General features: G+C 33.4%; 1 protein-coding gene and 1 pseudogene across 1 annotated transcript; both read right to left on the bottom strand.

Moving 5' to 3' along the window:
- Positions 1–3,910: 3,910 nt before the first annotated feature.
- Positions 3,911–6,644, bottom strand: LOC134271976 (uncharacterized). Its single transcript, XM_062754212.1, has 4 exons — positions 6,620–6,644; positions 5,918–6,087; positions 5,351–5,443; positions 3,911–4,467 (listed from the first exon to the last, which is right to left on the bottom strand). The coding sequence occupies exons 1-4, from the start codon at positions 6,642–6,644 to the stop codon at positions 4,165–4,167; spliced, it is 591 nt and encodes a 196-aa protein (XP_062610196.1). The 3' UTR covers positions 3,911–4,164.
- Positions 6,645–10,142: 3,498 nt separating this feature from the next.
- On the bottom strand, positions 10,143–11,971 carry LOC134271975 (uncharacterized; annotated as a pseudogene).
- Between the last annotated feature and the right edge of the window lie 668 nt (positions 11,972–12,639).

The raw sequence follows: 12,639 nt of genomic DNA, 5'->3' as shown, positions 1-12,639 counted from the left end.
AAAAAATATAGTGCACACTATTTTGCTTTAAAAATGACAGTCGAATGGCGTAAATTTATGGCAAGTCATCAGAAAAATAATGTAAATATAAGAAATGAATTTAATTTTTGAAGATTCATGAGGTATATGAACTACAACGCTTCACGTCGGCATATTTATCATGAAGCGCTAACACGCTTCATGAAATATTCCGGCGTGAAGCGCGTAGTTCATAACCTCATGAATCTTCAAAAATTAAATTCATTTCTTGAATAAATCTAAGAAAAAAGAAATCCACACCTTAAACAGTATAATGGAGCAAAAATTAAAAGGGTGAAAATAACAAACAGAGATCGATCTTTAAAAAAATCTGTAAATAAAGCAATTATGTCAAGAGGGTATAAAATATGGACCCCTACAAATTCCAGAGGTTGGATCAGGTGCCTTGGAGGATTAAGCATCCCCTGTTGACCGATTATACTCGTCATGAACCCTTTGTATTGATCAGGTAGATGTGACATTCTATAGTCAAACTCAGTATGAAAACCAAAGGCTTTATAATTGGTATTAAAGGCTTTATAATTGGTATTAAACACTTCATTCCAACATACGACTAAATGATAGATTATATTTGCTAACAAGGACATGATAACAGTCAAGCATATCATTTTTACAATGCTGCCTTTTGAACAAAAATATTGAAATCCTTCTAACATCAGCTTACAATTGTAGTCTGCCTCTGTTTAAAATAAATCGTTCTAGGAACATGTTCTTGAGTATCGAAAAAGTTGGTAGATGTAAACACCGTTTGTAGGTAATAGTGGGATATTACAACATAAATTAGAAAAGATGACGATGGAAACTTTGGTATCATCGACATATGAATAAAAGTAACAATTGTTAATTAAATACCCCAGGTATACATATACATTGTCGATATAATGTAAAAGTCGAGTTGAAGGCCCAAGCAAGTTTATTCTTCTCATATCAATTGATCAATTGATTGTTGTTTTATGCCCCGTTTGAGAATATTTCACTAATATAGAGACCTCACCATAGACATGTACCTGTGAATGGCTTCAAATTTAGAACTTTACTCGGCATTCATCGCCATTGAGTGGTAATGCTTCTTTGTCGTACCAACGCCCACCACGACACAAAGTCAACGGTTTTTAAGGTCTCATCCGAAAAAAACCTGCAACTTTCACTGCCGAGCGTGTGACGAAGGAGAAGTTGCTACCTATTTTCTACCGACTTAGGTCGGTCGCGACCGTGATTTCAAACACACGACCTGCTGATCAAGTAGCGAGCGCCCTACTGACAGGGCTACCGTAATGGCCTTCTCATATAGAATTTCATGAATGAATCCTGCTACATAGGAAAAGAAAAGTCAGCATATAAAGGAGTATATCGTGGCCATCGGAATTCCAACGATTGATTGAAAGACGTGGTCTACGAAGACTTTGTAAATATTGTGAATAAGGAACTCCAGTATCTTTTTATTATCAACTTCAGAGTACATATGTGCAGTGTTGCAACCACTGTTGAAATAAAGACCTCTATTGAAATAATTATATCAATAGTGGTTGAGAGTGCATTTCAATAGCAAACATAGTTAGTAACCACTATTGAAATTCGACCACTATTGAAATAATTATATCAATAGTGGTTGAGAGTGCATTTCAATAGCAAACATAGTTAGTAACCAGTATTGAAATACGACCACTATTGAAATAATTATATCAATAGTAGTTGAGAGTGCATTTCAATAACAAACATAGGAGGGAGAAATACGACCACTTTTGAAATAATTATTTCAATGGTGGGTGAGAGTGCATTTCAATAAAAAACATAAATAGTAACCACTTTTGAAATACGACCACTATTGAAATGATTAGTGAAATAGTGGGTGAGAGTGCATTTGAATATATTAACCATAGGTTTCAAACACTATTGAAATACGAGCTCTACTGAAATAAAAAACATAAATAGTAACCACTTTTGAAATACGACCACTATTGAAATGATTAGTGAAATAGTGGGTGAGAGTGCATTTGAATATATTAACCATAGGTTTTATCCACTATTGAAATACTACCGATATTGAAAGAAAAGTTTTACCGCGTCAGCAACTTTTGAAATAATAATTTCAATATAAATTGGATTCATTGTTCAAAGCACTATTGAAATCAATAATCTAATCGATATTGGAATCTTTATTTCAAAAGTGAACATTATTTCAATAGTGGTTGCAACTTGCAACCTATGTTTGTTATTGAAATGAATCTCACCCACTATTGAAATAATTATTTCAAGAGTAGCCGTATTTCAATAGTGGTTACTTTCTATGTTTGCTATTGAAATGCAGTCTTACCCACTATTGAAATAATTATTCCAATAGTGGTCGAATTTCAATAGTGGTTATTACCTATCTTTGTTATTGAAATGCACTCTCAACCACTATTGATATAATTATTTAAATAGTGGTCGAATTTCAATAGTGGTTATTACCTATGTTTGTTATTGAAATGCACTCTCAACCACTATTGATATAATTATTTCAATAGTGGTTGTATTTTAATAGTGGCTACTTACTATGTTTGCTATTGAAATGCACTCTCAACCACTATTGATACAATTATTTCAATAGTGGTCGTTATTTCAACAGTGGTTGCAACAGTGCAGAATCAGAGTAATGTTAACAAAGTAATTTTGTTGGTTACCAATCACAAAAAAATTCCAACTTCCGTTTTTATTGAAGAATTAATTGTTTATGACACAAAAAGACTAGTTTTTAATTTAACACGAGAAATTGTTACATAAAATGTAGAAAAGTCTTACGCTGTAGTACTGATGTTCGGAAAAATTGACGATTTTGAATTTTCTAGAGAATTCACATCTGACTTACACCACTTTTCGTTTAAAGTCATCATTTTGTAAGTTCTATGGTCGATACAATGACCATATCAGCGAATGCAAATTATCATTAAGTCAAATAATGAAATAATGATTAACGTTTTTCATACTTATTGTTAGGTCTGTATTTACACACTGAATTGTCGACGGCCGTTTTTCCCGATCATGACGAGGAGCACACGAAGGTTGTGATAAGTCAGCAAGTGATGCTCACTCCTTCATGACACCTGATCCCACCTCTGAGGATTTGGAGGTCCGTATTTGCTCTTCTCTAATTTTGGATTGTTTAATTTTGCTTTCTGAGCTTGAATATCGTTTGTTTTTCATGATATATGGAGATAACAAGATAGTATTCAAGCGACTTAATAGGAGTAGAGCAACCACGGGCCTCCAAAACATGAGAGATTGGATCAGGTGCCATGGAGGAGTGAGCATCCCCTGCCGACCTATCATACCCGCCATGTTGTCTTTGTCATGATCGGGAAATAACGGAAAAATCCGTCGCCAAATCAATGTGTATATAATGCACTAGGAACTGGAATGAAAAACGTAAGTCATCATTTGCCTCAAGTATAAATAGTATTTACTGACAAGGTTATTGTATCGACCATAGAAATATTTCATTCAAGAATATTATAAACAAATTACTCTTCGCAATTTTCCAGTTTGAAATCAATCCACGTCTATTATTTTTGCGGTATGAGGAATGAGGTAACATTCTACTTAAAATTCGTTAGCAAGGAGAAATATTCGCGAGTAAAAGAAGACCGCAAAATATGCGAATATTTTTTGCACGCTGCCTAGTAAAAGTTGGTTTACAGTTTTTTTGTGAAACAGCAGATCTCCATAACTTTCTCTTTTACAGCAGTATTGTTAATTTTCGTAAGGAGTAAGGATAGGGGCTTAGTAGAGCATTTCATTGACCCCGCAATGTTTCCCTGTGCATTGGGACTTTCATGAAGCATGAATAAACACAATGTAACTGATGCAAAACAAAAAAACAACAACAACAACAATAAACAAATATTCGTGTTTTGTTCTACATATTCTAGATTTGAATAAATGAATCATTCATTCAAAAATTGTCATTAACCTGATTTGCATAAGTACATATACATGTAGTCCATTGCTTAAGTTCCTATCAAACAAACGGATTGATGTAATATGATACCCTTGTCAGTGCTACCGTTATCCTCCTTTATTTCTGAATTTAAGCTAGGGATATTACAGTTGCTTTTAGAATTCCTCAACATGGTAGGTATCTAGTTATTATGGATATCGATATCTGTACTTCCCTCGGACTCCAAATGCTCTAAAGTAACAACAAAAGAATACCGTTCCAAGAATGCACCACACACTTATCAGGAAGCTGTCAACCATTGATAACCCACCCGTCACTATGGCGGCAGTTTTGTTTTCTGGACAAGTGGTGTTTTTCTTGTAGGTGATGCGGTTAATTCTAACGTAATAATGTTCAACCCCAGAACACCAGGTGATGCCAACAGCTGAGAGTGCAATAAACGCCAGGGAAATTATGGCTGTCAGTAAATGTAAAACGTAGTGGGCCACAAACTGTTGAAGAAGAAAGACTACTTTATTTAAAATACGTCCTGATCTTAAAAATTTGGAAGCAAGAAGAAACCATAGTTAATAAATAAGAAAAAAAGGTCTTTAGGACTAGGAAGGTATGATTCTGGTCAGCCTGCGTTTTTTTGTTTTTTTTCTTTTTTTTGTTTTTTTTTTGGTAGGGTGGAAATTAATAACATATCATGCATGTAACAATGCACGTGCCAATTACATTGCATATGTGTCATTATTGAAAACATAAAAAAAAAATGTTCAGAAAGTTTATTCCATATTTTTCTTTCATTTACGAAAAGAAATGCGATGAAAAGATACTTAAAATTGTTACATTTCATGTTCACAGAGTTCATTCTTGCTACTGATAAAGTTTTAACTTCGTTTGTTCTTGAAAGAAAAAGGAGAACGGTATGTATTAGACTAGTCTAGATGATAGTTGTATAGTAAAATTAGGGATGCAACATATTTGTCACATATACTATGCACACAGGTCAATATGTCAGTTCAAATACCTATGCAAAATTAATCAAGTCAGTAAAGAATTTCAATATGACAAGATTGTTCTTTTGAAAAGGGTCAATTTCTTTTACTTAGGGTCATAAATGTTGTGGGCTAAAAGGTAATCTCGAAGAACGAACTTACTTAACACCCTTTACTATCTAATACATCGTGAAAACAAAGATTGGAATGGGAATGAAAAATTCACATTTTCATAAATTTGAGTACAGTGTGTATTTATATAATTTTTTTTAAACAATTAACGAATAAAAATGTAAAATATTGACCAATGTTATAACAGGTCCATAAAACAGAACTTCAGACACATATAACGTACATTCCCCCTTTTCACTACAAACCCTTTTAGCAAATTTACCAAACATTTCGCCTTGGTTCCGACATTCTCGTCACGCTGGTGAGTTTGTCCTGCTAGATATATCTGATATCCAAGATTGGCACAAATGCAGATCTGAAAAGAAAAGAAGCTTCGCAATTATGTGTGAAAAAAGTGCATAATTCTATAAAATTCCCTGCAATTTGAAGTTGAGCATGAATGACAAAATGAGGTGACCATATTGTCTGCTGTCTTTTCGCATTTCAGCTGAACTATAATTGAGGAGTCGAGATGCATTTTTTAAATAATTAAGTGAATTTTGATTTTAGACAAATCAGTTTCTGTAGAATTTGATCGTGTGTTGTTACAAATTTAATGCTTGAAAATATTTTTCCAAATATACAAGATATAATATCGCATAATTTCACGATAGGCGCCACTGAAAAACTTCAAACTCTCTAAATGAACAGTCCACTTTGACAATCACATACATATGTATTTTCGAAATTTTACGTTAAATAATCATTACTTAATAAATCAGTGAATAAAGTACTCGAGTAAAACAAAGGATCGACAATATGTTAAAAGATAAAAGAAAACATGATTAACCAATATTCCTGGAATTAGAGATCCGCCCGCCAGATGAAATGGTCCATTACCCACTCCCACCACAATACTGGCAATACCCACAGCGACCCCCACGAAAGCCAGGACCCCAGATACTGCAGAATGTCTGAAGAACTTGGTCAGGGAATCATTCCGGCGATTTCTTAGTGCCTCTACGACAAAAGAACAAGGTCCATTCAGTATTCATGTCACATGTGAACAAAAAAAAACTTCTTGTAATGACATTTTTGTCTACCTTTACACAAAAAATAGGTATGAAAGATATGATTCCAATTAAAGTTGATATCTTTATGAATGTAACAATGTAAAAATACGTTTATGTTATAGCTCCAAATCCTACGTACTGATTAAATATAAAATGAGAAAATCATGTGAAATATGTTTAGACTTTACAATTATAAAAGACATACATCTTATTGCAGTCAGATGAACAGACAATTATAACAGTTCAAAGAAAGATAAAAACTACAGGTGTATATATATATTTAGTTCTGTTCTTTGGTTACATATTCATTCTTCGTTCTCTATGGGCGCTTTGGGGCGACGAACTTTGAAAAAAAATACGCTCTTTGAAAAAAAATGTTCAAAGTGCGTTACTTTTAATAGTACGTTGTAGCAGCGCTTTTCTTTTTTCTGACGTTTATATATTCGAATGCGTTTTCTTTTAACTAAGGTTATTCATACGATTGCAGTAGCCTTTTAGCTGCATCTAAACCTTAAGAGAGAATAATTGTTTTAAAATAACTTTGGACCTAATCCATAGATATCTCCATGATTATATGTATTTTTTACTGCGTATATCACTTCTATTTACATTTAAAACAAAAATCAATACCGAAAAACCAATTTTGAATATATACCCACTTAATATTTGCTGTTTATTACATAATTAACTGAGAGAGAGAGAGAGAGGTAGAGAGACCGATTAAATTGCCTCAAAATCATATTTTACTTTAAAGATTTTATGTAAACAGTCTTTTAAGAAAACTAAAGAATGAGGATTTAGATAATAACTCGCCTTCGGAATGTTTACATACCCGGGGATAAATTAGGTCACTTCTTACATGAACATTCACCTATTCAAACCCTATATTGTATAATTATTTTGTAATACGTGTTAGTATATGCTATATCCGATTTGTCAAAAACCCTACTATGTTCGAAAACGTGAAGAAAATGTGTACACATGTACATAAAAAATTTCAACATATGTAAACATTAGCGTCACCTGGTCACATTTCAATGTTAAATCTGAACCTTTGAATCGATTTTCTTACATTTTTCTTCAGGTGACGTGACTGTTTCCGTAATCTGCATTTTCAGCACAGGTAAATAACTTCAACTTTGTCATTTAAGTTGCTTGCATTGAAGATATCTACGACGCTACATGTGTAGATGCCATACTGTCTTCTCGACATTCATTTCAACAGCTGTTCAAGGCCATTGGCCTTTAATAACTTAAAGGAAAACGGGTTTGCTGGCGGATCTTGGAACAAGATCGATTGTGAATATAAAAACAACTGTCTTTCCAATAAACCGAGTGGCGAACTCACAGTAGATACACGTATGTATAATATATGATGTTCTTAAGGATTCCCATCCCTAATGGGACCAAATTCCCTACCCTTAAATGTCCGTCAAGTACATAATACTCTGATATTATATTAAAGTATTTTATAGTGAAAAAGGATTGACCGCAAGAAAGTATCAAAAATTTCCTTAATTAAGCAGTAGTTAATTAACGAAGATTGAAGCCTATGGAAAAGCGTTTTTTCAAAATAAAAATTCAAATACTTTGAATATCAGTAAATCCTGCGGTGGAAAGATGCATCGAAACATTAGAAATAGAATGACAATTAAAAATAATTTTTTACCGGCTACAATTTTTTAAATTAATTTTTTTATTAATTAAAAAAGGGGAGATAACCTTACCAAAATCCAAGGTCAGAAATTAGGACACATCCCACTATACATACTAATAGTAATAAATTGGAATTATGTCTAAATAAACTGAGTATTCAACACCGACACATCTGTTATGTACTCAATTTCATTGAATCTGTTGCTATAAGGGATTGAATATCTTAATAAAAAGATTTCGAAAAAGCGAAGTTAATTTATTTGAATGAAATTTTCACAATTTAGTAAAATAAATTAATAGATACATGTATTTTTCTTTAAAGCTTTAGGATCACATTAGGCCCACCGACTGTTAATTTTTTTAACGGGTGGAGAATAAAGATTCGAACAGAAATGTGCAAACTATACAAGACTTGCATTTAAATGCAAATGGTTTTGCTTTATCGAAATGTACATTGCTTTTAAAATGTTAGGTATTTTAAAAAGTTAGGTATATAAGGCAATAAATTTTGCTATTAAAGGCCAAAGGAGATTTGCTGATACATCTGTTTCATATATTGAAAGACGTTAACGGTAACCTTAACAGCAGCACTTTATGAAAAACTTGTTCACGACTTTTATTTTTCAGATGCCAACTTCCTTTACTTATGTAGTAATATACGTTTATCACCTTAATACTGGGTTAAGATCCCTCAGTTGATTTAATATGCAAGATCATATTCTACGGACGAACAATTCTTAAAACGAGGTAAACGAGGTAATAAATTATTGAGAAAGAATTTCACGAAACAAGAATATCAGCAGTCTCGTTTAAAGTCATCATTTTGCAAGTTTTATGGTCGATACAATGCTCTTGTCAGCAAATGTAATCAGTTGTTCAGTTAAATGCTGATAGACATTTTTCATCATGATAATTGTTAGACAATTATGTTTACAGCTTTTCCTATTTTCCGACCATGTCAAGGAGCACAAGGCGGGTGTAACCAGTCGGCAGGGGATGCTCATTATAATTATAATTTTTACTAGATATCTAAGTTTGCTCTGCTCCTGATTTCTATTGTTTGAAACAGGGATGGGGTAACTGAAAAAAAGTAATGGTATTTGACTGTAGTTAATTTTATTTCGCTAAGTCATTGAAAGTAATTTGTAATTGAACCTTTTTTCAATTACATGTTATTGTAATTTACTTAATTTTAGTATGTTGTTACATTTCTATAGTATCCTCATTTTGTAAATAAAAATATCTTCCTTCTTTCAGTTACTCAAAATCTTAAGTCTATTAATATTTACATGAAAATTATTAATTAATTTAGCTTGATAATAATAAACTGGGTTGAAAATTCTATATTTTCTTGAGTGTTTTAAGAATATTTTAATATGTTTTATGTTTATCTGAAATTTTGTATCAAATATCTTATTAGAAATGAAACATTTCATTCTTTGTTGTTTGAAATAGGAAGAATAGGAACGTGTGTGTCAAATCTCTATTGTTGCTTAGAGATAATTGCCCTCCAAATTACAGCTGTGAATTGCGCAAAAAAAAAAAATCAATCCCACGAAGGAGCATTCAGTCCATGATTTTATGATAGGAACAATAAAGGTGATTTCAATTAAAATTAATCCACTAGCTTCAAAAATAATTTTTTCAATTTAAATATTATTTGTTGATTGAATCTTAGGTATTTTATATCTGAAAAAGTAACTTGCTAGAAGTATTTTATCAGAAGTAAAAATATTCAACATTAATGGCAATTTAGGATGTTCAGGTTATTTCATATGTACCAGAAAATTGTAGAATCGATTGCGACTCATTTACTCTTTTAAATATCCACTTTTAATCAGGTTTCTTAGGACAAACAAATTCAAAATATGTTGGCTTTGTGTGGAGGAAGCTGTGTCAAAGTGATCATGGCCATGGGTAATTCTTCAATAAATAAAAAAAATTCTTTAATAACAGTTATAACATCAGGGCCTGGTTGTTAAAAAGATACACAATGCCTAAAGTAATCATTTAATTCTTGTAATTAATTGTATGAGCAGTAATTGATCCATCACTTGGTTTCAAATGAACTTTTGAGCTTGAGTACTTTTCGTTCTCTCCTTAAATTTTATCCTTGTATAATCTTATGTAAAACTGATCATTCACTATGCTCCCACCCTGGAGTCATGATTGAACTACCTGATGAAGACTATGCGAAGAGGAAATCAGACAGTGGGGGGCAGAGCTGGGAACAATTGAAAAGGGCTGCTCAAAACAGAGTGTTCGAGATGACTATAGTATATACATTTTTAACACATAAATTGTTTGTGCGACTTGAGTACATGTCCATGTAAGCTACGCAATTAATTTTTAAATGGAGGAAACATGCACGAAAATGGGGTTTATACTAGTTTTATTTAGTGCAGACAACACATGTAAGATATCTGTTGTTGTGATAGGGAGGGCAAGCTAGAGAACCACAAACAGCCCGAACTGGATAAAACAATTTCCCGTCATGGTCATCCTGCCCCGCCGTCAACGTCTCAGGGTGCTCGTCCAAACATGTATATTGGCCTGCAGCTTTATATGAGTACATTCCAGATACAAGATCTCCGTGATACTGCATACTCCAGCCGTCATAGCAAGAAGATTTGCCGGGAATCATTAGAACAGTAGATTCTTTCGTGCTTCTGCAAACTGAACACGGAACATCATTGCCAGTGGCTGGACCAAGTATTCTGCGCCATACATATAGGCGTAACCTGAAGAAAATTTTATTGTGAGGTCAGGGTCACGAGGAAGGCAAACAAAATCAGCAGCCGCACCTTGGTGGTCATACCATGAACCACCAGCGAATCCTAGAATGGGAAGAAGAGGAAAAAAGAGAGAAAATTCAAAAGATGAAAAATATTCAGTAACTTGTACTCCTTAATTTGCAGATTAGACATGTATGCATGTTTTGTTGTACTCTCTATGTTGAAAAGGTTTTTAGACAAAAAGATGCATGCATTTTACACTAGGCCTAATGCTCATTTTTGCAGTGGCCAATGACATGAAAAGATAAATTTTGCGATCACAATATTCAAATTGAAATACCAATAAAGAAACCCATTTAATAATTGAAACAATGTCTTGTTATTCTTATACCTGAGTAAATAAGCTCAGTGTTATTTCCTGGACAATCTTTCCGTCCCCATCGAACAAATATCCCGCCACCTGTAACATGGAAACAAAAAATATATACATTTGTATATAATTGTAAATGTAGTTATCCCCACCAAACTAATCTGATACGCAAGTGCAGGTACAGAGAAAGATAAATTTTATAATGGAGGTAGCTAGGCTACTGGAAAATAAGTTGATGTTACAGAATATACTGTAAAGAGTCGTACAAAATCGTTAACGGTGGGTATTTTACTATTGATTGCAGTTAAGTGGGAAGTTTTACGTTACGTCACTATCTAGTTTGACAGCTGCGCTCAAGGTAAATAGACACGCCTCCTAACCGCAAGCTTTACGAATGGAACTTTCTTCATATCCCTGATTGGTTGCTCGTGCGACAGACAATTTTCGTGTTAATGTTGATAATATGAGTTGACCAATCACGTTAATTGTTTACGCTGGATGCCTCTAACGAAAAGGTCTTGACGTAATGCAAAACTTCACACTTAACTGAAATTAATAATATTATAAAGACATTGTTTGTGCATACTTCGTATACCAATGAGGTAGCCACATTTTGAAATTTGACTGTTTTATACCACCTGTTACCTGAAAACGTTCGTTTTACAGTAATTACTCCTTTATTGACAGGGGATGATTTCTCCGCCTTTACACTTGATTCCGCACCCTGTATTACGACGGGGGTCCCGGCTTTTTTGTTTGGTTTTACAGGATTTATGAAATTTTGCAACTTACATGTATCTTCACTTTCAATTTATTTCATCGAACAGTTACATATTGTACTTATCAATTTTCATAGAGTAAATTCAAACCATTCGTTTTAGTCAGCAAAGTGTTGTACTTCGTTGTCAGCTCCGAGTATTTCGTCATCACGTCCTGAACTTTTCTCTCCAAAGCTTCCATCTGGGAGTGTATCAGGTTCGGGTCATTGAGCAAAATCCTTTTTTCACTATTTGCTTGCAATGACCTAGCAATTAGAAATAAGAACAAGAACGCTGTTCCAAACATTGTTGTTTAGGACTATTGTCACAGTGTATGTCAGAGGTGATATTTTTATCTAATAGTGCATGACGTGGCGTATTTTATCGTTTCAAAACCTACAACACCATAGTATTTCTGTGTACACTATTATTATGTATTTCTCTGCTTTCCCTGGTCTCATGTTCTCTCTAAATATTTTATCCTCATAAGAGCTATTAGCATTGTGCATAGAAATAACACATAATCAAAGGGTAATGGAAATACAGTATACAGACGTCATCAAAACGTAAAAGAATCTTAATATTTAGGTGTAATACTTTCTCGCTCAGGTTCTATTTGTATTTCTAACGAAAAAAAAAAGTTTAATGAATAGGCACAGAAATCTTCCTTTTAGTACGATCAGTTCCTTAACAAAGGCAGGCTAAGCATAGATAAGTTGAACTTAATGTAACAGGGATCTCAACAACCTCGTTTAAAATTCAGCATTTCGGTAAATTTTATGGTTGTAATGATCTTGTAATCAATATTACCTACAATAAGTCGTAATTTGGCTTTTTTCATACCAGTCGTTAGACATATGTTTTATACGGAAATAGGTTACGGAAAGTCTCGCCTCTTCGATCAATACATCATACGGCTGGTATGACCGATCAATATGGAATGCTTGTTCCTCCTAGGCACCTAATCCTATCTGTGGTAG

The sequence above is a fragment of the Saccostrea cucullata genome, unplaced genomic scaffold (assembly GCF_032062105.1).
Source record: "Saccostrea cucullata isolate Sc308-1 unplaced genomic scaffold, CSIRO_AGI_Scuc_v1 ctg18253, whole genome shotgun sequence".
Taxonomy (NCBI): Eukaryota; Metazoa; Mollusca; class Bivalvia; order Ostreida; family Ostreidae; genus Saccostrea; species Saccostrea cuccullata.
The sequence above is the reverse complement of the archived record's forward strand: the minus strand, read 5'-3'. Positions and strand labels throughout refer to the sequence as shown.